The sequence below is a fragment of the Phalacrocorax carbo genome, assembly GCF_963921805.1.
Source record: "Phalacrocorax carbo chromosome 29 unlocalized genomic scaffold, bPhaCar2.1 SUPER_29_unloc_1, whole genome shotgun sequence".
In the NCBI taxonomy this organism is placed as follows: domain Eukaryota; kingdom Metazoa; phylum Chordata; class Aves; order Suliformes; family Phalacrocoracidae; genus Phalacrocorax; species Phalacrocorax carbo.
Genome location: NW_026990231.1, coordinates 123,725 through 151,283, shown reverse-complemented (window position 1 = coordinate 151,283; position 27,559 = coordinate 123,725). Strand labels below are relative to the sequence as shown.

Below are 27,559 nucleotides of genomic sequence, written 5' to 3'. Positions count from 1 at the left end.
CCACCCAGGGCCACGCGGATCCCGACGGTCAATACCAAAACCACCTGGACCCGGAGGGGCAATACCCGCCCTGCGGCGACCCCGACCTCCCCTACGCGCCCCATACGGACCGCGACGGGCAATACCCGCCCCATACGGACCGGGACCTCCCTTACCAGGGGCACCTAGATCGCGACGGGCAATATACGGGTCGTACGGACCGCGACGGGCAATACCCGCCCCACCTGGACCGCGACGGGCAGTACCAGGAGCACCTGGATCGCGACGGGCAGTACCAGGAGCACCTGGATCGCGACGGGCAATACGCCGGACGTACGGACCGGATAGACCCTACCCGGCTCATATGGATCGCGACGGGCAATACGAGGCGTTAACGGACCGCGACGGGCCGTATCCCAACCGTCCCGATCACGATAGGTCCTACCAGAGCCGTAAAGAGCGCGACAGACCTTACCAGGCTCGTACGGAGCGGGACGGGCAATATACGGGTCGTATGGACCGAGACGGGCAGTATCACGGCTGCTTGGAGCGGGATCTCCAGTATCAGCCCCATTTGGACCGCGACGGGCAATATACGAGCCGTATGGACCGCGACGGGCAGTATACGAGCCGTATGGACCGCGACGGGCAATATACGAGCCATACGGACCGCGACGGGCAATATACGAGCCGTATGGACCGCGACGGGCAGTACCCGAGCCATACGGAGCGGGACGGGCAATATCCGAGCCATACGGATCGCGACGGGCAATATACGAGCCGTATGGACCGCGACGGGCAGTACCCGAGCCGTACGGAGCGGGACGGGCAATATACGAGCCATACGGACCGCGACGGCAATATACGAGCCGTATGGAGCGGGACGGGCAGTATCAGAGTCACGTGGACCGGGAGCTGCAGTACCGGGGCCGGGATGGTCACTATCCGCCGTGTATGGACCGGGAAGGACCGTATCCCGCGCCCGCGTGTTCCCGGGAGCGATGCGGGGCCTCCCATCGCGACTGGGAGCGGGATTGGACGCGGGGGGCAGCTCAGCCGGGGGCCTTCCCGCAGCTCCAGTCCCGGGGGGGGAGGACACAGCACCAGCGCCAGCACCAGCCCCGCCACCACCCTCCAGCGCAAGTAAGGACCCCCCACCCCCACCCCCCCACCCATCCCCCACCCATCCCTCAAGGCCACACCCCCCCCCCCCCCCACCTTTCAGGCCTTGGGGGTGGGCTGAGGCCGGACAGAACTCATCACACCTCATGGCGGGGGGTGGGAATGGGAGCAGGTGTGGGAGCTGCGGGGGGCGGGGGGGACACACACGGGACACGGACAGACGGACGCCAGGACACCGCGCGTCACAGCCTCCCCGTGGCCACCCCGTCTGGCCGGACACCTGGGTCCCCTTTTTGGGGGGGGAGGGGGGGGTCCCCAAGCACCTGGGTCCCCTTTTGGGGGGGGGGAGGGGGGGTCCCCAAGCACCTGGGTCCCCTTTTTTTGGGGGGGGAGGGGGGGGTCCCCAAGCACCTGGGTCCCCTTTTGGGGGGGGGAGGGGGGGTCCCCAAGCACCTGGGTCCCCTTTTTTTGGGGGGGAGGGGGGGTCCCCAAGCACCTGGGTCCCCTTTTTGGGGGGGGAGGGGGGGGTCCCCAAGCACCTGGGTCCCCTTTTTGGGGGGGAGGGGGGGGGTCCCCAAGCACCTGGGTCCCCTTTTTTGGGGGGGAGAGGGGGGTCCCCCGACGCCTGGGTCCCCCAAGCGGGGGGAGGGGCGTGCTGCTCTCTGACCTCCCCTCCCCCTCTCCTCCCCCCCCCCCCAGGTCGGACCGGGACAGCTCGAGGACAGTGAGGTCAGTACCACCCCTCCCCCCCCATGCCCTTTGACCCCACCCCTCCCCCACCCCCCGCTCACCCCCCACCCCCACCCCCCCCCGGACGCCTGGGTCCACACCCTGGGGGAGGTGGGGGGGCGTTGTGTCGCGAAGGGACCCGCGTGTCGCGATAGACCCGCCGTGTCGCGACGGACCCGGCATGTGGCGACGGGGGTGGGTGGGTGGGGGGGTGTGTGTGTGTGCATGTCGCGACGGGACCCGGCCTGTCGCGATAGTGGGGGGCGGGGTGGGGGTTGCCGGGGCGGCGGGCGCACGCGGGGCGGTTGCCAGGCGACGGCGCGGGCGGCGGGTGACAGCGATGACAGCGCCGGGGGAGGCGTGACGGGGGGGGGGGCGTTGCCATGGAAACCGCGGGGACCCGCCCCCGGCGCCGTGTCCTCACCCTCCCCCGCCCCTCCCCCCCGCCTCGGGGTTCGGGGGGGACGTTGGGGGGGGGGGGTTGGAAGGGGTCCGGCCCTGTCGTGCGAGGGTGGGTGACACGGCGCGACACCGCGAGGGGGTGTGCAAGGCCGTGCAACGGTGTGCAACACCCTGCAGCCCCGTGCAACGGTGTGCAACACCCTGCAGCCCCGTGCAAGGCCGTGCAGGGGTGTGCAAGGGTGTGCAACGCCGTGCATGGGTGTGCAACACCCTGCAGCCCCGTGCAAGGCCGTGCAGGGGTGTGCAAGTGTGTGCAATGCTGTGCATGGGTGTGCAACACCATGCAGCCCTGTGCAAGGCCGTGCAGGGGTGTGCAACACCCTGCAGACCTGTGCAACGGTGTGCAACACCCTGCACCCCGTGCAAGGCCGTGCAAGGCCGTGCAACGGTGTGCAACACCCTGCAGCCCCGTGCAAGGCCGTGCAGGGGTGTGCAACACCCTGCAGCCCTGTGCAATGCCGTGCATGCGTGTGCGAGGGTGTGCAACGCCGTGCATGGGTGTGCAACACCCTGCAGCCCTGTGCGAGGCCGTGCGTGGGTGTGCAAGGCCGTGCATGGGTGTGCAAGGCCGTGCATGGGTGTGCAAGAGTGTATGTTACCGTGCGAGGCCATTCAAGGGTGTGTGCAGCCATCCGACAGCGTGGGACGCCATGCAGTGCTATGCGAGGCTGGGCACGGGTGCACGACCCCGTGCAAGGGCGTGCAATGCCGCGCAACCCTGTGCATGGGTGTGCAACGCCGTGCAAAACTGTGCGATGCTGTGTGCAGGCATGCAACGCCGTGCAACCCCATGCAATGCCGTGCAGTGCTGTGCAAGGGTGTGCAATCGTGTGCAAGGGTGTGCAATGCTGTGCAACCCTGTGCAAGGGTGTGCATCCCCGTGCAATGCTGTGCAATGCCGCGCTACGCTGTGCAGTGCTGTGCAATCGTGTGCAAGGGTGTGCAATGCCGTGCAACCCTGTGCAACACTCTGCAACCCTGTGCAAGGGTGTGCAATGCCGTGCAATGCCGTGCAACCCCGTGCAATGCTGTGCAATGCCGTGCAACCCCGTGCAGTGCTGTGCAATCGTGTGCACGGGTGTGCAATGCCGTGCAACCCTGTGCAACACTCTGCAACCCTGTGCAAGGGTGTGCAATGACGTGCAATGCCGTGCAACCCCCTGCAGTGCTGTGCAATCGTGTGCAATGCTGTGCAACCCTGTGCAACACTCGGCAACCCCGTGCAAGGGTGTGCAACGCCGTGCAATGCCGTGCAACCCTGTGCAATGCTGTGCAACCCTGTGCAATGATGTGCTACGGTGCGCAAGGGCATGCAATGCTGTGCAATGATGTGCAACCCCGTGCAACCCCGTGCAAGGGTGTGCAATGCCGTGCAACCCCGTGCAACGCCGTGCAACGGTGTGCAAGGGCATGCAATGCTGTGCAATGCCGTGCAACCCCGTGCAAGGGTGTGCAATGCCGTGCAACCCCGTGCAACGCTGTGCAACGGTGTGCAAGGGCATGCAATGCTGTGCAATGCCGTGCAACCCCGTGCAAGGGCGTGCAACCCCGTGCAATGCCGCGCGTGGGTGCGTGACAGCGGGCACGAGCGTGTGAGGCCGCGCCACGGTGACCCTCCCGCCTCCTCGTGCGCACGTGGGTCTCGCACGCCTTCCTCGTGCGAGGCCGGTGCCCACCCCCACCCCCACCCTTGCTCCGGAGGGACCCAGGCCTCGGGCGGGGAGGAATTCCGGCCTGTGGTTTCCGAATCCTGCAGGACCCAGGCGTGGGGTGGGGCGGGGGGGGGGGCGTGGGAAGGAAGGGGTGTGTGGGGTGGGCCCAGTGTGATGAGTTTGCCAGGCCTCAGCGCTCGGACGCCTGGGTTCCCTCTCCCGGACGCCGGGGTCCCCGTCGTGACAACCCCCACCCCCACCCCCAGTTTGGAACCGCCATGACGTGAGTTGGGCACCCGGAGGCCTGGGTGCCCCCTAGGGTGGGGGTTGGGGGGCACCCGGAGGCCTGGGTGCCCCCTAGGGTGGGGGTTGGGGGGCACCCGGAGGCCTGGGTGCCCCCTAGGGAGGGGGTTGGGGGGCGCCCGGAGGCCTGGTTGCCCCCCTAGGGTGGGGGTTGGGGGGCACCCGGCCCCCCTAGGGAGGGGGTGGGAGGGCCTGGACCCGTCGCCGTGGGCCCGATCCCCCTCCCCCAAATCCTTGGGGATCCGCTGGATCCCGCTGCGCCCCCTCCCCCCCCCATGTTCCCTTCCTCCCTCCCCGTGTTCCCCCCGTGTCCGTGTGTCCGTCCGTCCCCGTTCCGCCCCCTCCCTCCGGCTCTTGACTCGTGTTTTCTTCCTCTTTCTCTCTCCTTCCCGTCCGTCTGTCCATCCATTCCCCCTCCATCTGTCTGTCTGTCCCACATCTGTCCGCCCTTCCCCGTCCCTATCTGTCCGTCCGTCTGTCCTCCCCATCCACCCCCCATTCCGTCCGTCCACCCTTCACCCCACCCCCGCCCCACCGTCCGTCCGTCTGTCCGTCCCGCCATAGGGAGGAGTAGACGTCTGTCTGTCCGTCCCCCACCCCATCCCTATGTCTGTCCATCGTCCCCCCCGTCCGTCTGTCTGTCCCCCGTCCGTCCGTCCGTTCCCCCCCCTCCAGGTGCCACCCGCGGGTCCTCTCGGCCGCTCCAACCTCCCCCCCGCCCGCAGGTAAGACGCCTGGGTTCCCCCTCCTCGGCCCCAGGGCCCTATAGGGGCCATACGGACCCCCTCAGGTGCTATATAGGCTGCTCAGAGCCCCATGGGGCCCTACAGGGGCCATACGGACCCCCCCGGGTGCTATATAGGCTGCTCAGAGCCCCACGGGGCCCTATAGGGGCCATACAGACCCCCCCGGGTGCTATATAGGCTGCTCAGAGCCCCACAGGGCCCTATAGGGGCCATACGGACCCCCCCGGGTGCTATATAGGCTGCTCAGAGCCCCATGGGGCCCTATAGGGGCCATACGGACCCCCCCGGGTGCTATATAGGCTGCTCAGAGCCCCATGGGGCCCTATAGGGGCCATACGGACCCCCCCGGGTGCTATATAGGCTGCTCAGAGCCCCATGGGGCCCTATAGGGGCCATACGGACCCCCCCGGGTGCTATATAGGCTGCTCAGAGCCCCACAGGGCCCTATAGGGGCCATACGGATCTCCCTGGGTGCTATATAGGCTGCTCAGAGCCCCACAGGGCCCTAGAGGGGCCATACGGACCCCCCCGGGTGCTATATAGGCTGCTCAGAGCCCCACAGGGTCCTATAGGGGCCATACGGACCCCCCCGGGTGCTATATAGGCTGCTCAGAGCCACATGGGGCCCTATAGGGGCCATACGGATCTCCCTGAGTGCTATATAGGCTGCTCAGAGCCCCACGGGGCCATATAGGGGCCATACGGATGCCCCTGGGTGCTATATAGGCTGCTCAGAGCCCCACGGGGCCCTATAGGGGCCATACGGACCCCCCCGGGTGCTATATAGGCTGCTCAGAGTCCCATGGGGCCCTATAGGGGCCATACGGATGCCCCTGAGTGCTATATAGGCTGCTCAGAGCCCCACGGGGCCCTAGAGGGGCCATACGGATGCCCCTGGGTGCTATATAGGCTGCTCAGAGTCCATGGGGCCCTATAGGGGCCATACGGATGCCCCTGAGTGCTATATAGGCTGCTCAGAGCCCCACGGGGCCCTATAGGGGCCATGCGGACCCCCCCCGGGTGCTATATAGGCTGCTCAGAGCCCCACAGGGCCCTACAGGGGCCATACGGATGCCCCTGGGTGCTATATAGGCTGCTCAGAGCCCCATGGGGCCCTATAGGGGCCATACGGATGTCCCTGAGTGCTATATAGGCTGCTCAGAGCCCCACGGGGCCCTACAGGGGCCATACGGACCCCCCCAGGTGCTATATAGGCTGCTCAGAGCCCCATGGGGCCCTATAGGGGCCATACGGATGCCCCTGAGTGCTATATAGGCTGCTCAGAGCCCCACGGGGCCCTATAGGGGCCATACGGACCCCCCCCGGGTGCTATATAGGCTGCTCAGAGTCCCATGGGGCCCTATAGGGGCCATACGGATGCCCCTGGGTGCTATATAGGCTGCTCAGAGCCCCACGGGGCCCTATAGGGGCCATACGGATCTCCCTGAGTGCTATATAGGCTGCTCAGAGCCCCACGGGGCCCTACTGGGGCCATACGGACCCCCCCAGCTACTATATAGGATGCTCAGAGCCCCATGGGGCCCTAGAGGGGCTATACGGAGGCCCCTGGGTGCTATATAGGCTGCTCAGAGCCCCACAGGGCCCTATAGGGGCTATACGGATGCCCCTGAGTGCTATATAGGCTGCTCAGAGCCCCATGGGGCCCTATAGGGGCCATACGAATCTCCCTGAGTGCTATATAGGCTGCTCAGAGCCACACGGGGCCCTATAGGGGCCATACGGATGCCCCTGGGTGCTATATAGGCTGCTCAGAGCCCCATGGGGCCCTATAGGGGCCATACGGATCTCCCTGAGTGCTATATAGGCTGCTCAGAGCCCCACAGGGCCCTATAGGGGCCATACGGACCCCCCCGGGTGCTCTATAGGCTGCTCAGAGCCCCACGGGGCCCTATAGGGGCCATACGGACCCCCCCCGGGTGCTATATAGGCTGCTTTGAGCCCCACAGGGTCCTATAGGGGCCATACGGACCCCCCCGGCTACTATATAGGCTGCTCAGAGCCCCACAGGGCCCTATAGGGGCCATACGGAGGCCCCTGGGTGCTATATAGGCTGCTCAGAGCCCCACGGGGCCCTATAGGGGCTATACGGATGCCCCTGAGTGCTATATAGGCTGCTCAGAGCCCCACGGGGCCCTACAGGGGCCATACGAATGCCCCCGGGTGCTATATAGGCTGCTCAGAGCCCCACAGGGCCCTATAGGGGCCATACGGATGCCCCTGGGTGCTATATAGGCTGCTCAGAGCCCCACGGGGCCCTATAGGGGCCATACGGATGCCCCTGGGTGCTATATAGGCTGCTCAGAGCCCCACGGGGCCCTATAGGGGCCATACGGATGCCCCTGGGTGCTATATAGGCTGCTCAGAGCCCCACGGGGCCCTATAGGGGCCATGCGGACCCCCCCCGGGTGCTACATAGGCTGCTCAGAGCCCCACGGGGCCCTATAGGGGCCATACGGATCCCCCTGAGTGCTATATAGGCTGCTCAGAGCCTCACAGGGCCCTATAGGGGCCATATGGTGCTATATAGCCTGCATAGAGCCCTGTGGGACAGTAGAGGTTCTATATGGTCTGCACAGAGCCCCACAAGGCAGTAAAGGGGCTATAGGGTCTGCATAGAGACCCATGGGGCAGGAAAGGTGCTATATGGGCTGCCCAGAGCCCCACAGGCCAGTATAGGGGCCATATGGTGCCATATGGGCTGCACAGAGCCCCATGGGGCAGTGTAGGGGCTGTAGGGACCTTGTCACGTGCCGCAGGGCCCTCTGGGTGCTATAGGGGCCCTGTGGACCCCCCACCCCGGGTGTCATATGGGTGGTACAGACCCCTTGCAGGTGGTATGGGGGCGGTACAGACCCCAGGGCAGTATAGGGGCATATAGACCCCTGGGCTATAGAGAGCTTAGAGAGATCCTATGGGTATTATAGGGCCCATATAGCCCCAAGGGACATATAGGGACTGTATGGGTTCCCTGGGGGTTGTATGGCTCCTATATATATATAAAGGGACTCTGTGGGTTCCCTGGGACCTATAGGTGTCACATGGACCTAGGGGATGTATAGGGGGTCTTTGTCTCTCCCCAGGGACCCATAGGGACCGTATGGATCCCAGTAGACCTATAAGGGCAATATGGATCTCTGGGGACCTATAGGACCCATATGGACCCCAGGGGCCCCCGTAGATACCGGGGGGGGGGGGAACCTGTGGAGGCCCTTATGGATCTCTGGGGGCCTATAGAGACCCTTATGCATCCCAGGGCTCTATAGGGGCCATAGGGGCCCCCAGGGACCTATAGGGACCCATAGGGACCCGTATGGGTTCCCCGGGGATTCTATAGGCGCCATATGGGTCCCGGACGCCTGGGTCCTCCCCCGGCTGGCTGGGGGGGGGGTGGGGGGGGTGGGGGGGGGTTTGGGGGCGGTTGCCATGGCAACGCCTCCATCATGGCGCCTCCTCGAGCTATTTTGGGGAGAGGGCGGTGACGCGGGGGGGGGGGGGGAGAGGGTTGGGGGGGGCGGGGCTCGCGCCGGGGACCCAGGCGTCCGGGACCACCCCCCCCCCCACCCCCCACCCCCAAAAACCTCCCCCCCCCCCTTCACGGGGGAACCCAGGCGTCCGGGCTCCGCCCACCCCCCCATCCATCCCTCCCCCCCCGCCCGCCGTGTCGCCATGGCAACCGCCAGCCCGCGGGGGGGGGGGCTCCGCGCATGCGCATGCGGCCATGTACACACACCCCCCACCCCCCCCCGCCAAGACCCCCATTGGGGGGATCCCCCCCCCCGCGGCGTCGAGGGGACCCAGGCGTGCGGGCTCCTCCCCCCCCCCCAATTTGGGGGGGGGGGCAACATCCCCCCATCCATCTCAGAAGGACCCAGGCATCCCCCCCCCCCCCCAACCCCCCATGCTCCCCCCCCCGGGGACCCAGACACCCCCCCCCCCCCACGCGGGGAGAGGACCCCGGCGTCCGGGCACGCGCAAAACAGGGGTGGGGGGGGTGGGGGGGGGAAGGGGGTGGGGGGTCGCTCCTCCGGCTCCTCCCCCCCCCCTCCCCATCACCCCCCCCCCCTCCTCCACCGGCCGCCCAGGCCCTGGGTGCTGCTGCGGAGGAGCCGGACCCCCCCCCCCCCCGGGCCTTCCCCCCCCTCCCCGAGTGGGTTGGGGGTGTCGTGGGTGCCCCCCCCCCCCACCGGGGGTGCCCCCCCCCCCCCCAAATGTGGTGCCTGCAGTGCACAGCCGACCGGCGGCGGGGGCCGCTCCGGCAGCGCCTGCTGCACGGGTGAGTCGGGGACCCCCACCCCAAAACCGCCCCCCCCCCCGCACTCCAAGACCCCCCCCCAACCCCCTTTTACACCCCTCCCCCCGCGTGGAACCCCCCCCATCACCATCCCCCCCCCCCCATCACCATTTATCCCCCTCATCATCATTTACCCTCCCCCAAAACCCTCGGGGACCCCCCCCAGGCCCCTGGACCCCCCCCCCGGACTTTTTTGGGGGTGTCCCCCCCCCGCCTCCCCCCCCCTCCCCCGGACCCCCCCCCCCTTCCCCGGACGCCTGGGTCCCCAGTGAGGGGGAGGGGGGGGCCGGCGCCTGGGTCCCCCTCGGGGCTGGGGGGTGTTTGGGGGTGGGGGGTGGGGGTGGCTGTGTCCGTGTGTCCCCATGTCCGTGTGTCCCCATGGCCCGTGTCTGTGTGTCCATGTATGTCCCGTGTCCGTGTGTCCCCATGTCTGTGTGTCCCCATGTCCCATGTGTCCATGTATGTCCTGTGTCCGTGTGTCCCGTGTCCGTGTGTCCCCATGTCTGTGTGTCCCCATGTCCCATGTCCGTGTGTCCATGTATGTCCCGTGTCTGTATGTCCCGTGTCTGTGTGTCCCCATGTCCGTGTGTCCCCATGTCCCGTGTCTGTATGTCCTGTGTCTGTGTGTCCCCATGTCCGTGTGTCCATGTGTCCCCATGTCCTGTGTCCGTGTGTCCATGTATGTCCCATGTCCGTGTGTCCCCATGTCCCGTGTCTGTATGTCCCGTGTCCGTGTGTCCCCATGTCCCATGTCTGTATGTCCCGTGTCTGTGTGTCCCCATGTCCGTGTGTCCATGTGTCCCCATGTCCTGTGTCCGTGTGTCCATGTATGTCCCATGTCTGTGTGTCCCCATGTCTGTGTGTCCGTGTGTCCCCATGTCCGTGTGTCCCACGTCCCTGTCCCCATGTCTGTCTTGTCTATGAGTTCCACGTCCAAATGTCCCCATGTCCGTGTGTCCCTGCCTCCCTGTGTCCCCACGTCCGTGTGTCCCTGCCTCCCTGTGCCCCCATGTCCGTGTGTCCCCACGTCCGTGTGTCCCGCCTCCCTGTGCCCCCATGTCCGTGTGTCCCCACGTCCGTGTGTCCCGCCTCCCTGTGCCCCCATGTCCGTGTGTCCCCACGTCCGTGTGTCCCGCCTCCCTGTGCCCCCATGTCCGTGTGTCCCCACGTCCGTGTGTCCCACGGCCACGCATCCTCATGTCCGTGTGTCCCTGCGCCCGTGTCCCCGCATCTCTCATGTCCGTGTGTCCCTAAGTGTCTCAAGCGTCCCCAGGTTGGCCATGTCCATGTGTCCCCCCGTCTGTGTGTCCCCGTGTCCCTACCCACCCGTGTCCGTGTGTCCCGTGTCCGTGTGTCCCCGTGGTCCTGGCTCAGGTGGCTCCAGACCCCCGCCGGGGGAGGACAGAGCTCTTTGGGGAGCCTTGGGAGGGGGGGTGTGGGGGGCCCTTGAGGCCATTTGGGGGGTCCCAGGTGGTTTGGGGGGGGGTCTCAGGAGGGTCTCTCAGAGGTTTGGGGCGGGGGGGGGGATTTTGGGGGGGGTCCTGACGTGGGGGGTGACGCGGTGTCCCCGCAGCGTGGACGGCGAAGCGCCGGGCAGCGAGGGTGGGGGTCCGGTCCCCGACAGCCCCGGGCGACCCCCCCCGTACCGTGGCCTCCCCCAACCGGCCCCCCAGGGACCGGGGGGATCCGGGGGGTGCCCCGGGGGGGGCTCCCCGGGGTTGGCCTGGCCCCGGCTGCCGCCCCAGCCCGCCAGCGTGGCCCTGCGCAAGCAGGAGGAGGAGGAGGAGAGCAAGAGGCCGAAGGCTCTGAGCGACAGCTACGAGCTCTCCACTGACCTGCAGGACAAGAAGGTACCTTGGGGACACACGGTGACACCCCCCGGCACCCCCCGGGACGGTCCCCGGCCACGTGTGATGGTCCCCGGCCCATGCGTGATTGTCCTCAGCCATGTGTGATGGTCCCCAGCCCCACGTGATGGTCACCAGCCCCACGTGATGGTCCCTGGCCCACGTGTGGTGGTCCTCTGCCATGTGAGATGGTCCCCAGCCTTGTGTGGTGGTCACCAACTCCATGTGATGGTTCCTTGGCCCATGTGTGACGGTCCCCAGCCACGTGAGATGGTCACCAGCCCCACGTGATGGTCCTTGGCCCACGTGTGGTGGTCCCCAACCACATGACACGGTCCCCAGCCACGTGTGATGGTCCCCAACCACGTGTGATGGTCCTCAGCCATGTGTGACGGTCCCCGGCCATGTGTGATGGTCACCATCCTCATGTGATGGTGCCTGGCCCATGTGGGGTGCTCCCCAACCATGTGTGATGGTTCCCAGCCCCATGTGATGGTCCCCAACCATGTGCGATGGTTCCCAGCCCTGTGTGGTGGCCTCTGGGCCCATGTGATGGTTCCCAGCCATGTGTGGTGGTGTCTGGGCCTGTGCGATGGTCCCCAGCCTTGTGTGGTGGTCCCCAGCCCCATGTGATGGTCCCTGACCCATGTTTGATGGTCCTCAGCCATGTGTGATGGTCACCAGCCCCATGTGATGGTCCCTGGCTCACGTGTGATGGTCCCTGGCCCATGTGTGGTGGTCCCTGACCCACATGAGATGGTTCCCAGCCATGTGTGATGGTCCCCAGCCCCATGTGGTGGTCCCTGGCCCGCATGTGATGGTCCCTGGCCCATGTGTGGTGGTCCCTAACCCACGTGTGGTGGTCCCTGGCACGTGTGGTGGTCCCTGGCCCACATGTGATGGTCCCTAGCTCACGTGTGATGGTCCCTGGCCACATGTGATGGTCCCCAGCCCCATGTGGTGGTCCCTGGCCCACATGTGATGGTCCCTAGCTCACGTGTGATGGTCCCTGGCCCACGTGTGATGGTCCCTGGCCCATGTGTGGTGGTCCCTAACCCACGTGTGGTGGTCCCTGGCTCACGTGCGATGGTCCCTGGCTCACGTGTGATGGTCCCCAGCCCCATGTGATGGTCCCTGGCCCACGTGTGGTCGTCCCTGGCCCCATGTGATAGTCTCCAACTCTGCATGGTGGTCTCTGGCCCTCTGTGATGGTCCTTGGCCCATATGTGGTGGTCCCCAGCCTTGTGTGATGGTCCTTGGCCATGTGTGATGGTCACCATGTCCCCACCCTGGTGCCAACCCTGGGCGTTGCCTCACCTGTGTCCTTCTCCTGCCCTGTCCCCCGTCTGTCCCCGTGCCCACCTCCGGTACCCTGGTGTGTCCCCGTGTCCCCACCCCCATGAACCCACCCATGCCCCAATGTCCCCCTCCCTCTCCCCAACCCCACGTCCCCACCTCTGTTCCCATGTCCCCATCCCTGTCCCCAACGTCCCCACCCCCATAACCCCCATACCTCCATCCCAATGTCCCCATCCCCACGTCCGCCTCCCCATCCCAATGTCCCCCTCCCCATCCCAATGTCCCCCTCCCTGTCCCCATCTCCCCACCCCAATGTCCCCCTCCCCACCCCAATGTCCCCCTCCCCATCCCAATGTCCCCGTCCTTGTCCCCATCTCCCCACCCCAATGTCCCCCTCCCCATCCCAATGTCCCCCTCCCCATCTCCCCTCCCCATGTCCCCCTCCCTGCCCCAATGTCCCCCTCCTCGTCCCCATCTCCCCACCCCAATGTCCCCATCCCAATGTCCCCCTCCCCGTCCCCATCTCCCCCTCCGCATCCCCCTCCCCATCCCAATGTCCCCCTCCCCCTCCCCATGTCCCCCTCCCTGCCCCAATGTCCCCCTCCTCGTCCCCATCTCCCCACCCCAATGCCCCCCTCCCCACCCCAATGTCCCCATCCCAATGTCCCCCTCCCCATCCCCATCTCCCCATCCCAATGTCCCCCTCCCCACCCCAATGTCCCCCTCCCCATCCCCATCTCCCCACCCCAATGTCCCCCTCCCCATGTCCCCCTCCCTGCCCCAATGTCCCTCTCCCCGTCCCCATCTCCCCATCCCAATGTCCCCCTCCCCATGTCCCCCTCCCCATGTCCCCCTCCCTGCCCCAATGTGCCCCTCCCCGTCCCCATCTCCCCACCCCAATGTCCCCCTCCCCGTCCCCATCTCCCCACCCCAATGTCCCCCTCCCCACCCCAATGTCCCCCTCCCTGTCCCCATCTCCCCACCCCAATGTCCCCACCCCAATGTCCCCCTTCCCACCCGAATATCCCCCTCCGCATCCCCATCCCGGTGTGTCCCCCCACCTCCCTTCGTGTCCCACGCGTGCGTGTGTCCCCCCCCCGTCGTGTCCCCCCAGGTGGAGATGCTGGAGCGCAAATACGGGGGTTACTTCCGCACCCGCCGCGCCGCCCGCACCATCCAGGCCGCCTTCCGCCGCTACCGCATGGCCCAGAAGTTCGAGCGGCTGCGCAGCGAGGGGGGGCGCGCCCGTCGCCTGGCCCTCCCCGGCCTCCGCCTCCAGTTCTCCTTCGAGGAATACGACCGCGGACCCCCGGCCCCCGCCCCGGGACCCCCCCCGCCGCCTCCCCCTTATTTCCAGGGCAAACCCGCCTCGCTGGACGAGGGGGTGTTGGGGGGACCTCGAAGGGCGCCCCGATACGGGGGGTCTTGTCGGGCTGGTTTGGATGGGGGGGGTGGTCCCACCGAAGGGGCGGCGACGGGGGGGGGGCCCGGGGCGGGGGGCAGCGGCAGCCCCCCCCGGCAGCTCTCGGCCTCTGCTGATTTCGGGCCCGGTGGTGCCGACCTGGAGGAGGCCTTTGCGCAGCAGGTAGGGGTCACGGGGGGGGTCACGGAGGTCACAGGGCTGTGGGAGGTCACAGGGGTCACGGAGGTCACAGGGCTGTGGGAGGTCACGGGGGTCACGGGGGTCACGGGGGTCACAGGGCTGTGGGAGGTCACAGGGGTCACGGGGGTCATGGAGGTCACAGGACTGTGGGAGGTCACGGGGGTCATGGGGGTCATGGAGGTCACAGGGCCGTGGGAGGTCATGGGGGTCACGGGGGTCACGGAGGTCACAGGGCTGTGGGAGGTCACAGGGGTCACGGGGTCATGGAGTTCACAGGGCCGTGGGAGGTCATGGGGTTCATGGAGGTCACAGGGCCATGGGAGGTCACAGGGAACTTGGGGGTCACGGGGGTCATAGTGGCCATGGGGGTCACAGGGGACATGGGGGTCACGGGGTCACAGGGCCATCAGGGTCACAGAGGTCATGGGCATCACAGGGCCATGGAGGGTCATGGAGGGTCACAGGGGCCATGGGGTGTCATCGGGGTCACAGGCCCATGGGGGGTCATGGGGGTCACAGGTGACAAGGGGGGGCCATGGAGGACAAGGGGGTCCACAGGAGGTGGGGGTCATGGGGGTTGCAGGGGCCACGAGGAGCTGGGGGAGGGGGACACGAGGGTCACAGGGACCATGGGAGGGGTCACGGGGAGTTGGGGGGCCGGGAGGGGTCTGGGGGGGGTGTGGGGTGACGATGGAGGCGGGGAGCTGACAGGGCGGGGGGGGTCCTGTCCCTTCAGGTGAAGTCCTTGGCCGCCTCCATCGACGAGGCACTGGGGGGGGGTCGAGGGGTCCCCCCCGGGGCCCCGGCCCCCCCCGCGGGCGACAGCGCAGCCACCTCCACCAGCGACGTCACCCTCTACCTGGACGAGGGGCTCCCCGGCTCCCCCCGCTCGCCCGAGCGGCCCGCCAGCCCCGAGCCCCCCCCTGAAACCGGGGGTCCCGCGCCACCACCCGCCCCCCCGCCCCCTCCACCGGCCCCTGCCAACCCTCCCGGCCCGGCCGAACGCTGGGGGGGTCCCGAGGAACCCCCTCGCCGCGGCCCCCCGTGTTTGGAGTGTCGGGGGCGGGGGGGTGGCGGGGGGGGGCACCCCCCTTTGCTGACGGTCGAACCCCCCAGCGACAGCTCGGCCGACCTCAGCGACCGCTCCGACCGCGGCTCCCTCAACCGGGGGGGTCCCTACGAACCCGAAGGGGCCGGGGGGGGCACGTTACCCCGTACCGGCCCCCCTCATCGTTGCTTCCACCCCGAAGCCCCCCCCGCCCCCCCCACCGGCCCCCCGCCGCCCCCCGCCGCCGAGGAGGGCTCGGAGGGGGACAACGAGAGCTTGGGGAGCAGCTCCAACTCCAACGAGACCCTCAACTGTTCCTCGGGTTCCTCATCCCGCGACAGCCTGCGGCGACCCCCACCGCCGCCCCCCCCACCTCCCGCCGCCCCCCCGCAACCCCCAGGTCCTTCCGGACCCCCCGGCAAAGCCACGTACCAACGGGAACCGCGGCAGAGCTGGGACTCGCCGGCGCTCAACAACGACGTGGTGCAGCGCCGGCAGTACCGCATCGGCCTCAACCTCTTCAACAAGTGAGGGGGCTGATGGGAAATGGGGCTGGGGGGAGGCGGGGGGAGACCGGGGCGGGGGGGCAGCCCCGTGTTGGAGGTGGGATGGGGTCTGGTGGCCCTATAGCGGGACCGTGCAGGCGTTGTCGGTGACCCTATGGAAAAGGGATAATGTGGCGTTCTTGGTGGCCTTGTGGTGAAGACAGTGGTGTTCTAGATGATCCTATAGGAAGGACAGGGTCACCTCAGTGACCCTATAGAAAGGACAGGATGACCTCGGTGGCCCTATGGAAAGGACAGGATGACCTCGGTGGCCCTATAGAAAGGATATAGGGTGATGGTTTAGGTGGTCCTATAGAAAAACATGATGATGTTCTAGATAACCCTATCATATGGCCATGGCGATGTTCTAGGTGACCCAGTAGTCAAGACACGATGACATTCTAGGTGACCCAATAGGGAAAGCAGGTTGTCAGCCTACAGCCAAAACGTTTAGATGACTCCATAACCATGGCAAAGTGACCCTATAGCCAGGAGAAGGTGACGTTCTAGGTCACCCTATAGCCAGGATGGAACGACGAGCCCCACGGCAGTTGGGGTGACCCCGCGCCCACCACCTTTGCAGGAAGCCAGAGAAAGGAATCCAGTACCTGATCGAGAGGGGCTTCCTCTCGGACACCCCGGTGGGGGTGGCCCACTTCATCCTGGAGAGGAAGGGGTTGAGCCGGCAGATGATCGGCGAGTTCCTCGGCAATCGCCAGAAGCAGTTCAACCGCGACGTCCTCGAGTAAGGGGGGGGTGGGTGGGGGGAGACGCGCTGGGATGGGGTGGGACACGCTGGGACTCGGGGGCGGGGGTCCGCCTGGGACCCAGGCCACCTCCGGTTTGTGGGGGTCTCCCGCAGCTGCGTGGTGGACGAGATGGACTTCTCTGGGATGGAGCTGGACGAGGCCCTGCGCAAGTTCCAGTCCCACATTCGGGTGCAGGGGGAGGCCCAGAAGGTCGAGCGCTTGATCGAGGCCTTCAGGTGAGGGATGGTGACGGGTCCTTGTTCCCACCCCATCTTCCCTGGCGCCGGGAAGGCCACCAGGCCATCGCACACTGTTGCATGGTCACCATGGGGTGACGTTCTAGGTGACCCTATGGATCAAGAGGGAGACGTTAGGGGTGATGGCCCATGTGCCATGGGGTGACGTTCTAGGTGACCCTATGGATCAAGAGGGAGACGTTAGGGGTGATGGCTCATGTGCCATGGGGTGACGTTCTAGGTGACCCTATGGATCAAGAGGGAGACGTTAGGGGTGATGGCCCATGTGCCATGGGGTGACGTTCTAGGTGACCCTATGGATCAAGAGGGAGACGTTAGGGGTGATGGCCCATGTGCCATGGGGTGACGTTCTAGGTGACCCTATGGATCAAGAGGGAGACGTTAGGGGTGATGGCTCATGTGCCATGGGGTGATGTTCTAGGTGACCCTATGGATCAAGAGGGAGACGTTAGGGGTGATGGCCCATGTGCCATGGGGTGACATTCTAGGTGACCCTATGGATCAAGAGGGAGACATTAGGGGTGATGGCCCATGTGCCATGGGGTGACGTTCTAGGTGACCCTATGGATCAAGAGGGAGACGTTAGGGGTGATGGCTCATGTGCCATGGGGTGACGTTCTAGGTGACCCTATGGATCAAGAGGGAGACATTAGGGGTGATGGCTCATGTGCCATGGGGTGACGTTCTAGGTGACCCTATGGATCAAGAGGGAGACGTTAGGGGTGATGGCACATGTACCATGGAGTGATGTTCTAGGTGACTCCGTGAACCAAGTGGGGGACATTAGGGGTGATGGCACATGCAGTGACGTTCTAGGTGACTCTATGGACCAAGCAGGGGAGGCGACCCACATGGGACTAGGTGATGTTCTAGATGACCCTATAGATTGGGAGGACATTAGAGGTGGTGCCCCACACACAAAGCGGGGGCCTGGACCGCACTGGAAGCGCTGTGGGGTGCAGAGGCCATCCCAGCCATGTGGGGATGGCCGTGGGGCACCCTGACCCCATGGGCCGTGGGGATTGTCCACCCCGCAGCCAGCGCTACTGCGTGTGTAACGCGGCCCTGCTGCGCCAGTTCCGCAACCCGGACACCATCTTCATCCTGGCCTTTGCCATCATCCTCCTCAACACCGACATGTACAGCCCTAGCGTCAAGGCCGAGCGCAAGATGAAGCTGGAGGACTTCATCAAGAACCTCCGAGGTGAGGACCGCGGTCCCACCTTGTCCCTCCCCTGGTGTCCCCCAGCCGCTGTTTCTGGATGCGGGTTCTAGAGCGGGGGGCCCGGGTGTTGCGCAGGGGTGGACAACGGGGAGGACATCCCCCGGGACATGCTGGTGGGCATCTACCAGCGCATCCAGAGCCGGGAGCTGCGCACCAACGACGACCACGTCTCCCAGGTCCAGGCCGTTGAGCGCATGATCGTCGGCAAGAAGCCGGTGGGTTCACCCGAGGGATGGGATGGGTTCTAGGTGACCTATGGGGGACGTTCTAGGTGACCTATGGGGGATGCTCAAGGTGACCCTATGGGAGAAGTCCTTAGGTGACCTATGGGGGACGCTCAAGGTGACCAATGGGGGATGTTCTAGGTGATCCAATGGGGGATATTGTAGGTGACGCTATGGGGGGATGCTCTAGGTGACCCCAGGGATGGGACAGGCCAATGTCAAGGGTGCCATCACCACCAAGGGGTGGGCCTGGAGGGTGGGTGGGTGTGTCCCACTGAGGTCCCGCCCCAGTGCTGAGCCCACCCCTGTCCCCAGGTGCTGTCCCTGCCCCACCGGCGCCTGGTGTGCTGCTGCCAGCTCTACGAGGTCCCCGACCCCAACCGGCCCCAGCGCCTGGGGCTGCACCAGCGCGAGGTCTTCCTCTTCAACGACCTGCTGGTGGTGAGCTGGATGCCCTGGGTGCCCTGCACAGCAGGGGTGTCCCTGGGGTGGGGGTTACCCTGGGGAGTCAAGGGGTCTCCCAGATGCTTGGGTCCTCGGTGACCTGGTGGCCCCGGCAGGTGACGAAGATCTTCCAGAAGAAGAAGATCCTGGTGACCTACAGCTTCCGCCAGAGCTTCCCCCTCGTTGAGATGCACATGCAGCTCTTCCAGAACGCCTGTGAGCCCCACGGCACCCCACTGCATGCCCCCCTGCCCCACAGCACCTCCACGGGACGCTCCCCTCTCCCTACGTCCCACGGGGTCCACCACCAGATGACCCTTTGCCCCGTGGGGTCCACCACGGAGTGTCCCCCATTGGAGATCCCATGGCGTTCACCATGGGATGGTTTATGGTGTCCCCCATAGGATCACAGAACGGTTTGGGTTGGAAGGGACCTTAAAGATGACCTAGTCCCAACCCCCTGCCATGGGCAGGGGCACCTTCCACTAGACCAGGCTGCTCAAAGCCTCGTCCAACCTGATCTTGAACGCTTCTAGGCATGGGGCATCCATGAGTTCTCTGGGCAACCTGTTCCGGTGCCTCGCCATGCTCACAGTGAAGAATTTCTTCTTTATATCTAACCTAAATCTACCCTTTTTCAGTTTAAAGTCATCACCCCTTGTCCTATCACTACGCGCCCTCGTTAAAAAGTCCCTCTCCAGCTTTCTTGGAGGCCCCCTTCGGGTAGTGGAAGGTCTCTCCGGCCCCTTCTCTTCTTCAGGCTGAACAACGCCAACTCTCTCAACCCATCTTCATAGTGTTCCAGCCCTCTGACCATCTTCATGGCCTTCTTCTAGACTCGCTCCAACAGGTCCATGTCCTTCATATGGTGGGGGCCCCAGAGCCGGACGCAGGACTCCGGGTGGGGTCTCACCAGAGCGGAGTAGAGGGGGAGAATCCCCTCCCTCAACCTGCTGGTCGCCCTTTCGATGCGGCCCAGGATACGGTTGGCTTTCTGGGCGGTGAGCGCATGTTGCCGGGTCACGTTGAGCTTCTCATCGACCAACACCCCCTCAAGTCCTTCTCCTCAAGGCTTCTCTCAACCCATTCTCCACCCAGCCTGTATTTGGGCTTGGGATTGCCCCGACCCCCATGCAGGAGCTTGCCCTTGGCCTTGTTGAACTTCATGAGGTTCGCACGGGCCCGCCTTTCAAGCTTGTCAAGGTCCCTCTAGATGGCATCCCTTCCCCCCAGCGTGCCGACTGCGCCACGCAGCTCGGTGTCGTCGGCCAACTCGCAGCCGATCCGTGTCGCCGACAAAATGCCGGTCCCACTACCGACCCCTGAGGAACGCCCTTCGTCACCGGTCTCCGCTCGGACGTCAAGCCGTTGACCGCAACTCTTTGGGTGCGACCACCCAGCCAATTCTTTATCCACCAACCGGTCCGTCCATCAAATTTTTTCCGATGTAGAGACACGGTCGTCACGCGGGACGGCGTCATGTGCTTTGCACGAGTCCAGGTAGATGCTGCCGGTCTCTCTTCCCTCACCCACCAACGCCGTAACCGCGTCGTAGGAGGCCACCAACTTTGTCAGGCACGATTTGCCCTTAGTGAAGCCGCGTTGGCCGTCACCAGTCGCCTCCTGATTTTCCACGTGCCTTAGCATAGTTTCCAGGAGGATCTGCTCCATCATCTTGCCGGGCACGGAGGTTCCCCGGGTCTTTTTGTTTCTCCTCTTTAAAAATGGAGGTTAAGTTTCCCCTTTTCAGTAGGAAGTTCACCGGACTGCGTATTCTCAGATAGCGGCTTCGCAACGTCACCCACCAGTTCCCTCAGGACCCGCGGACGCATCTCAGCAGGTCCCACAGACCTTCAGGTGCCTTAGATGGTCTCGATCATGACCTACAGCGGGCGGTTCTTTGTTATCCCACTCCCTGCCTTTGCCTTCCGCGACTTGAGCGGTGTGGGTTGAGCACTTGCCGGTGAAGACTGAGGCAAAAAAAGTCACCGAGAACCTCAGCCTTCTCCACATTCCGGGTAACCAGGTCTCCTGTTTCCTTCCAGAGAAGGCCCATGTTTTCCATACTCTTCCTTTTATCACCGACGTAGCTATAGAAGCTTTCCTTGTTGCCCTTGATGTCCTTGGCCAAATTTCATTCTCTCAGGGCTTTGGCTTTCCTAACCTGATCCCTGGCTGCTCGGACAATTCCTCTGTGTTCCTTCCAGGCTACGCATCCTTCCTTCCACCCTCTGTAGGCTTCCTTTTGGTGCTTGAGGTTGGCCAGGAGCTCCTCGTTCATCCACGCAAGCCTCCCGGAGTTTTTTCTTGACTTCCTCTTTGTTGGGATGCATCGCTCCTGAGCTTGGAGAACATCCTGGAATATTAACCACCTTTCTTGGGCCCCTCTTCCCCCCGGGGCTTTATCCCGTGGTCCTCTACCCTGAAGGGACCAAAGTCTGCTCTCCTGAAGTCCAGGGTAGCGAGCTTGCGGTGCGCCCTAAGGGTCTAGAGCTCCCCCTTTTCATGGCCACCGCGGCCATGAGTTTCACGTTCCCCACCAGCCCTTCCTTGTTGGTGAGAAGGTCCAGCCTAGCACCTCTCGCGTTGGTTCCTGTATTGCTTGGAGAAGGAAGTTGTCATCAACGCACTCCAGGAGCCTCCAGGGTGTCCCCCATGGGGCGCTCCCCTGCCCCATGGTGTCCTCCATTGGATGGTCCATGGTGTCCCCCATAGGAGCCTCCAAGGTGTCCCCCATAGGAGGTCCCACAGTGTCCCCCATAGGAGGGTCCACGGTGTCCCCCATAGAATGTCCCATGGTGTCTTCCATGGGATGCTCCCCTGCCCCATGGTGCCTCCATTGGATGGTCCACAGTGTTGTCCATTGGATGTCCCATGGTGTCCCCTATAGTTCATCCCATGGTGTCCCCCATAGGATATTCTATGCTGTCCCCTATAGAATGTCCCATGGTGTCCCCTATAGAATGTCCCATGGTGTCCCCTATAGGATGTCCCATGGTGTCCCCCATAGGATGTCCCATGGTGTCCCCTATAGAACATTCCATGGTGTCCCCTATAGAATGTCCCATGGTGTCCCCCATAGGATGTCCCATGGTGTCCCCTATAGAACATTCCATGGTGTCCCCTATAGAATGTCCCATGGTGTCCCCATAGGATGTCCCATGGTGTCCCCCATAGGATGTCCCATGGTGTCCCCTATAGAACATTCCATGGTGTCCCCTATAGAATGTCCCATGGTGTCCCCCATAGGATGTCCCATGGTGTCCCCTATAGAACATTCCATGGTGTCCCCTATAGAATGTCCCATGGTGTCCCCCATAGGATGTCCCATGGTGTCCCCCATAGGATGTCCCATGGTTTCCCCATAGAATGTCCCATGGTGTCCCCATAGGATGTCCATGGTGTCCCCCATAGGATGTCCCATGGTGTCCCCTATAGAATGTCCCATGGTGTCCCCTATAGAACATTCCATGGTGTCCCCTATAGAATGTCCCATGGTGTCCCCCATAGAATGTCCCATGGTGTCCCCTATAGGATGTCCCATGCTGTCCCCCATGGATGCTCCCCTGCCCCACAGCACCGCCTGTGGGATCGCCCCTCCCCTGGCCCCCAAGTCCCCCAGAACCCCGTGACCTCTGACCCCGTGACCTCTGACCCCCACCGCCCCCCCACCCCCAGATTACCAGTTTGGGATCAAGCTTCTGTCGGCGGCGCCGGGCGGGGAGAGGAAGGTCCTGATTGTCTTCAACGCCCCGAGCCCGCAGGACCGGCTGCGCTTCGCCAGCGACCTCCGCGAGTCCGTGGCCGAGGTGCAGGAGATGGAGAAGTACCGCGTGGAGGGTGAGCGGGGCACGGGGAGCACGGGGAGGGGCGCTGGGAGCACTGGGAGGGGGGCTGGGGGCACTGGGAGGGGCGCTGGGAGCACTGGGAGGGGGGCTGGGAGCACGGGGAGGGGCGCTGGGGGCACTGGGAGGGGGGCTGGGAGCACTGGGAGGGGCGCTGGGAGCACTGGGAGGGGGGCTGGGAGCACTGGGAGGGGCGCTGGGAGCACTGGGAGGGGGGCTGGGAGCACGGGGAAGGGCGCTGGGACCATGGGGAAGGGCGCTGGGAGCACTGGGAGGAGGCACTGGAGGCACTGGGAGGGGCGCTGGGACCATGGGGAGGGGGGCTGGAGGCACTGGGAGGGGGGCTGGAGGCACTGGGAGGGGTGCTGGGAGCACGGGGAGGGGCGCTGGAGGCACTGGGAGGCGTGCTGGAGGCACTGGGAGGGGGGCTGGGGGCACGGGGAAGGGCGCTGGGACCATGGGGAAGGGTGCTGGGAGCACTGGGAGGAGGCACTGGAGGCACTGGAAGGGGCGCTGGGACCATGGGGAGGGGGGCTGGAGGCACTGGGAGGGGGGCTGGAGGCACTGGGAGGGGTGCTGGGAGCACGGGGAGGGGCGCTGGAGGCACTGGGAGGCGTGCTGGAGGCACTGGGAGGGGGGCTGGGGGCACGGGGAAGGGCGCTGGGACCATGGGGAAGGGTGCTGGGAGCACTGGGAGGAGGCACTGGAGGCACTGGAAGGGGCGCTGGGACCATGGGGAGGGGGGCTGGAGGCACTGGGAGGGGGGCTGGAGGCACTGGGAGGGGTGCTGGGAGCACGGGGAGGGGCGCTGGAGGCACTGGGAGGCGTGCTGGAGGCACTGGGAGGGGGGCTGGGGGCACGGGGAAGGGCGCTGGGACCATGGGGAAGGGCGCTGGGAGCACTGGGAGGAGGCACTGGAGGCACTGGGAGGGGCACTGGGAGCACTGGGAGGGGTGCTGGGTGTGCTTTGTGGGGACCAGGGGTGCGGGGATGGATGCTGAGAGCAGTGGGAGGGGCGCTGGGAGCACGGGGAGGGGCGCTGGGTGTGCTTTGTGGGGACCAGGGGTACGGGGATGGGCACTGGGAGCGCTGGGAGGGGCACTGGGAGCACTGGGAGGGGCACTGGGAGCACGGGGAGGGGCGCTGGGAGCACGGGGAGGGGCGCTGGGTGTGCTTTGTGGGGACCAGGGGTATGGGGATGGATGCTGAGAGCAGTGGGATGGGCACTGGGATGGGCACTGGGAGCACTGGGAGCACAGACGTTGAACTCGGAGAGGGGCATCGGGGGCAGTTGGTTGGAAAATGGGGACAACTGGGAGCACTGGGAGCGCTTGGATGGGCACTGGGATGTTCTCTTGGGTGAATTGGATGGGATGGCACTGGGGATGCTGGAATGGGCACTGGGAGCACTGGGAGTTCTTCGATTTGCCCTGGGGCAGTCCTTGGGGTCGCTTGGATGGGGACTGGGGGCACCGGAGCAGGTACTGTAGGCACTGGGAGCACTGAGATGGGACGTAGGGGCACTGGGGGGCACTGGGATGGTGTGGGGGGCACTGGGATGTGGCCCAGGACACTGAGGCTGCCACTGGGGACACTGGGATGGTCAGCGGGGGGGCGCTGGGAGCACTGGAATGGCCAGTGGGATGGTCAGTGGGGGCATTTCGATGGGGACTGGGGGGTCACTGGGCGGGGGAGCACTGGGATGACTGGGGCCGCCGCCTCCCCTCCCTGCAGCGGAGCTCGAGAAGCAGAAGGGGGTGTCGGGGACGCGGGGTGGGGGGACCCCCCGCGAGGCCCTCAACGGCCTCAGCCGCAGCAGCCTGGAGGAGGCGTTCGGGGCCGGCGAGGGGCTCAAGCGCAGCGCCCTCAGCAGCTCCCTGCGGGACCTCTCTGATGGCGGTGAGACGGGGGGGGCCGCCCGCCGAGGGGCGTGGGGTCCCCCGGGGGGGTGTCGGGGTTCCCCGGGGGGGTTTGGGGTCCTCTGGGGGTGTTGGGGTCCCCTGAGAGGGCGTTTGGGGTCCACTGGGGGGCATGTAGATTGGGCTGGGGGACACACTAAGGTCTTTGGGGGGCAGTTGGGGTCTCCTGGGGTGGTTTTGGGGTCCCTCGGGGGTGTTGGGGTCCCCTGAGAGGGCATTTGGGGTGCCCTGGGGGGCATATAGGGTGGTCTGGGGGACACACTGAGGTCTTTGGGGGGCAGTTGGGGTCTCCTGGGGTGGTGTTGGGGTCCCTCGGGAGTGTTGGGGTCCCCTGAGAGGACATTTGGGCTCCCCAGCAGGCATTTGGGGTGCCCTGGGGGACACACTGAGGTCTTTGGGGGGAGTTGGGGGTCCCCTGGGGGTGTTGGGGTCCCCTGAGAGGGTATTTGGGGTGCCCTGGGGGGCAGATAGGGTGCCCTGGGGGACACACTGAGGTCTCTGGGGGGCAGTTGGGGTCCCCTGGGGTGGTTTTGGGGTCTCTTGGGGGTGTTGGGGTCCCCTGAGAGGGTTTTGATTGACATGGGGGGGATTGGGGTTCCCCTGGGGGTATTGGAGTCCTTTCTGGAAGGGTATTTGGGGTGCCTTGGGGGTCACTGAGGTTTCTGGGGGTAGCTGGGGACCCTTGGGGGCGGGTTCTGGGTCCCCCTGGGGGGAACAGCAGGGTTTGGGGGGCCCCCCCCCCCCCCCAACACCCCCCCAGACTCTGTGTGTCCCCCCCCAGGCAAGCGGGGCCGGCGCAACAGCGTGGGGTCCCTCGACAGCACCATCGAGGTGAGTGGGGGGCCCAGGCCCCGCCCCATAGAGCCCCGCCCCTTAGAGCCCCACCCCATATAGCCCCACCCCTTAAAGCCCCGCCCATTCAGACCCCACCCCCAGGTTCCTGGTGCCCCCATTGCTCTTGGGAAAGGGGGCGAGGCTTGTTTGAGGGGCGGGGCTTGGGCATGCAGGGGAGGGGCTCGTCCACCAGGGGCGTGGCTGTGAAGGAGGGGCGGGGCTTGTGCAAGGAAGGGGCGGGGCATTTCCTAAGATGGCCCTTATATGGCAATGGGGAGGGGCTGGTGTAAGGAGGTGGAGCCCTTGCAGGGAAGGGGCGGGGCTTGCTTGCAGGAGCTGGGGCCCATCCACCAATGGGGGGAAGCTAGAGCTGGGAGGCGGGGCTTGTTCACTAATGTCACGTGATATGGTGCAGGGGTGGGGCTTGTCCCTTGGTGCCTGGTGTTATCCACCAATGGGGAGGGGACACTGAGTCCTAGGGGTGGGGCTTGCCCAGTACAGGGGTGGGGTCTGGCTCTAGAGGGCGGGGCCTGACCATGGAGGGGGTGGGGCTCATTATAGAGGGCAGGGCCTGATGAGGGAGGGGGCGGGGCTAGCTCTAGAGGGCGGGGCTTGACCGGGGGGGCGGGGCTGCGTCTATAGGTACCCAGATGCCGGGCTTTATCCTCCAATGGGAGGAGGGCTGGATTGAGGGGGCGTGGCCTGCCGCCGGGCTGACCCCGCCCCCTCCCGCAGGGCTCCATCATCAGCAGCCCCCGGCCGCAGGTGCGGGGTCCGCCGGGGGGGCCGGGGGGAGCCCCCGAGGGCTACAAGGCCCCCCCCCGCCCCGTCTCCAACTCCTCCTCCTTCCTGGGGTCCCTCTTCGGCAGCCGACGGGGCAAAGGACCCCCCGGTCCCCCACCCGGGGTGGGGGGCCCCGCTTCGGCCTCAGCCTCCTCTTCCTCGGCTTCCTCCTCCCATCACCATCACCCTCCCCCCGCGCCCCCCGCCCCCCCCGAGGGTCCCTCCAAGCTGCAGGCGTTGCACGCCCAGTATTGCCATGGGGCCGGGGGGGGGGGCGGCAGCGGCGGTGGGGGGGGGACCCGGCCCCCCGCCACCACCCCCGTACCCCCAACAACCTCCCCCTCCCGCTCGCCCCGCGCCCCCTCCGCCGCTGCCCGCCATCGCCGCCGGAGCCCCCCCACGCTTCCACGGGGGCCCCCAACCCCCCTTGTCGGCGCCCCCCCAGCAGCATGGCCCTCCCGGCGGGGGGTTCCCCCCACCGCACCCCCATTACACCCTACACCGGCCCGGCAAGAGGGGGGGGGCTCCCCCCGGACCCCCCCGCCAACCCCTCTCCCCCTTACCCCTCTACAGCCCCGCACCCCCCCACCACGGGCTGCCCCACGCTTACCCCCCCGGCCCCCCCCCGCACCACCACCCCCCGCCGCCCCCCGCCCCCGCCGCCGCCAAACACTTCGTTTTTGGGGGGGGCGGCGGCGGTGGCCCAACTGGGGGTGCCCTAAGGGGGGGCGGCGGCGGGGCGGCCCCTCCGCCCCATCACCACCATCATCATCATCATCACCACCACCCGCCCCCCCATTCCCCAATCCCTCCCCACCCCTCTTACCCTCCACTGCCCCCCCCCTCGCCCCACACCCCCCTCAGCCCCCACTCCCCCGCCGGCCCCACCTCGCCCCTGGCCCAAGCCAGCCAGGGCCCCCCCAAACCCAAGGGGGGGAACCGCATCAGCACTGTCGTCTGAAACGCCCCCACCCCCCCCACCCCGCCCCGGCAGAGGACGGACACAACTCGTGGCAGCGATGGACAGCGCCGGCATGCTGGATGCGGTCGTTATTTTTGTAAAACACCCCCACACCCCCCCAATTTTCCAACCCCCCCCCCCCCCCCCCCCCAAAAAACACCAACCCTGCACGTGGCTCGTGTTTGGCTGCTCGCGCCTCGCCCCCCCCCGCGGGGGTGGGGGCACCCGGACACCTGGGTCCGTCCCCCCCCCCCCCCACCGCCATTCCGGGGGTCCGGCGTCGAGGATGGCCCCCCCCACCCCCGGCTCAGGCTGAATGTCACATGGCACTTTAACCCCCACCCCCCCCCCCCACCACCACCACCCCGCTCCTCCCCAAACCCCCCCACCCCTCCCCGGACGCCTGGGTCCCCTCCCTGGGGGACACCCGGCGGCCGCAGACCCAGGGATGCGCGCGGAGGGGACCCAGGCGTCCGGGCCCCCCCCCGGGGAGGACCCAGGCGTCCGGGCCCGCATGCGCCCGCGCCGGGCCCTGTATATAAGAGACTGTATATTTGATGCTTCATAAACGGACCGGCCGGCCCTTGGCGTGTGACCTGCCTGCGCCCCTCTTTTATTTTTTGGGGGTGGGGGGTGAGGCAGGGGAACCTATAGGGCAGGGAGGCTTTAAG

At 66.0% G+C, this 27,559-nt stretch overlaps 1 protein-coding gene across 4 annotated transcripts; it reads left to right on the top strand.

Moving 5' to 3' along the window:
• Nucleotides 1-27,483, top strand: IQSEC2 (IQ motif and Sec7 domain ArfGEF 2). 4 transcript variants are annotated; one of them, XM_064439676.1, is made up of 15 exons: nucleotides 1-1,122; nucleotides 1,801-1,830; nucleotides 10,879-11,155; nucleotides 13,566-14,036; nucleotides 14,791-15,629; nucleotides 16,231-16,392; nucleotides 16,510-16,632; nucleotides 17,691-17,857; nucleotides 17,954-18,093; nucleotides 18,418-18,543; nucleotides 18,663-18,762; nucleotides 22,225-22,386; nucleotides 24,126-24,290; nucleotides 25,092-25,141; nucleotides 25,880-27,483. In XM_064439676.1, the coding sequence occupies exons 1-15, from the start codon at nucleotides 344-346 to the stop codon at nucleotides 26,987-26,989; spliced, it is 4,701 nt and encodes a 1,566-aa protein (XP_064295746.1). In that variant the 5' UTR covers nucleotides 1-343; the 3' UTR covers nucleotides 26,990-27,483. The 4 variants fall into 4 exon arrangements, with proteins under 4 accessions (XP_064295746.1, XP_064295747.1, XP_064295749.1 ...); XM_064439677.1 differs by lacking the exons at nucleotides 1-1,122; nucleotides 1,801-1,830 and adding exons at nucleotides 3,982-4,227; nucleotides 4,812-4,972; XM_064439679.1 differs by lacking the exons at nucleotides 1-1,122; nucleotides 1,801-1,830 and adding an exon at nucleotides 3,987-4,227.
• Nucleotides 27,484-27,559: the final 76 nt, after the last annotated feature.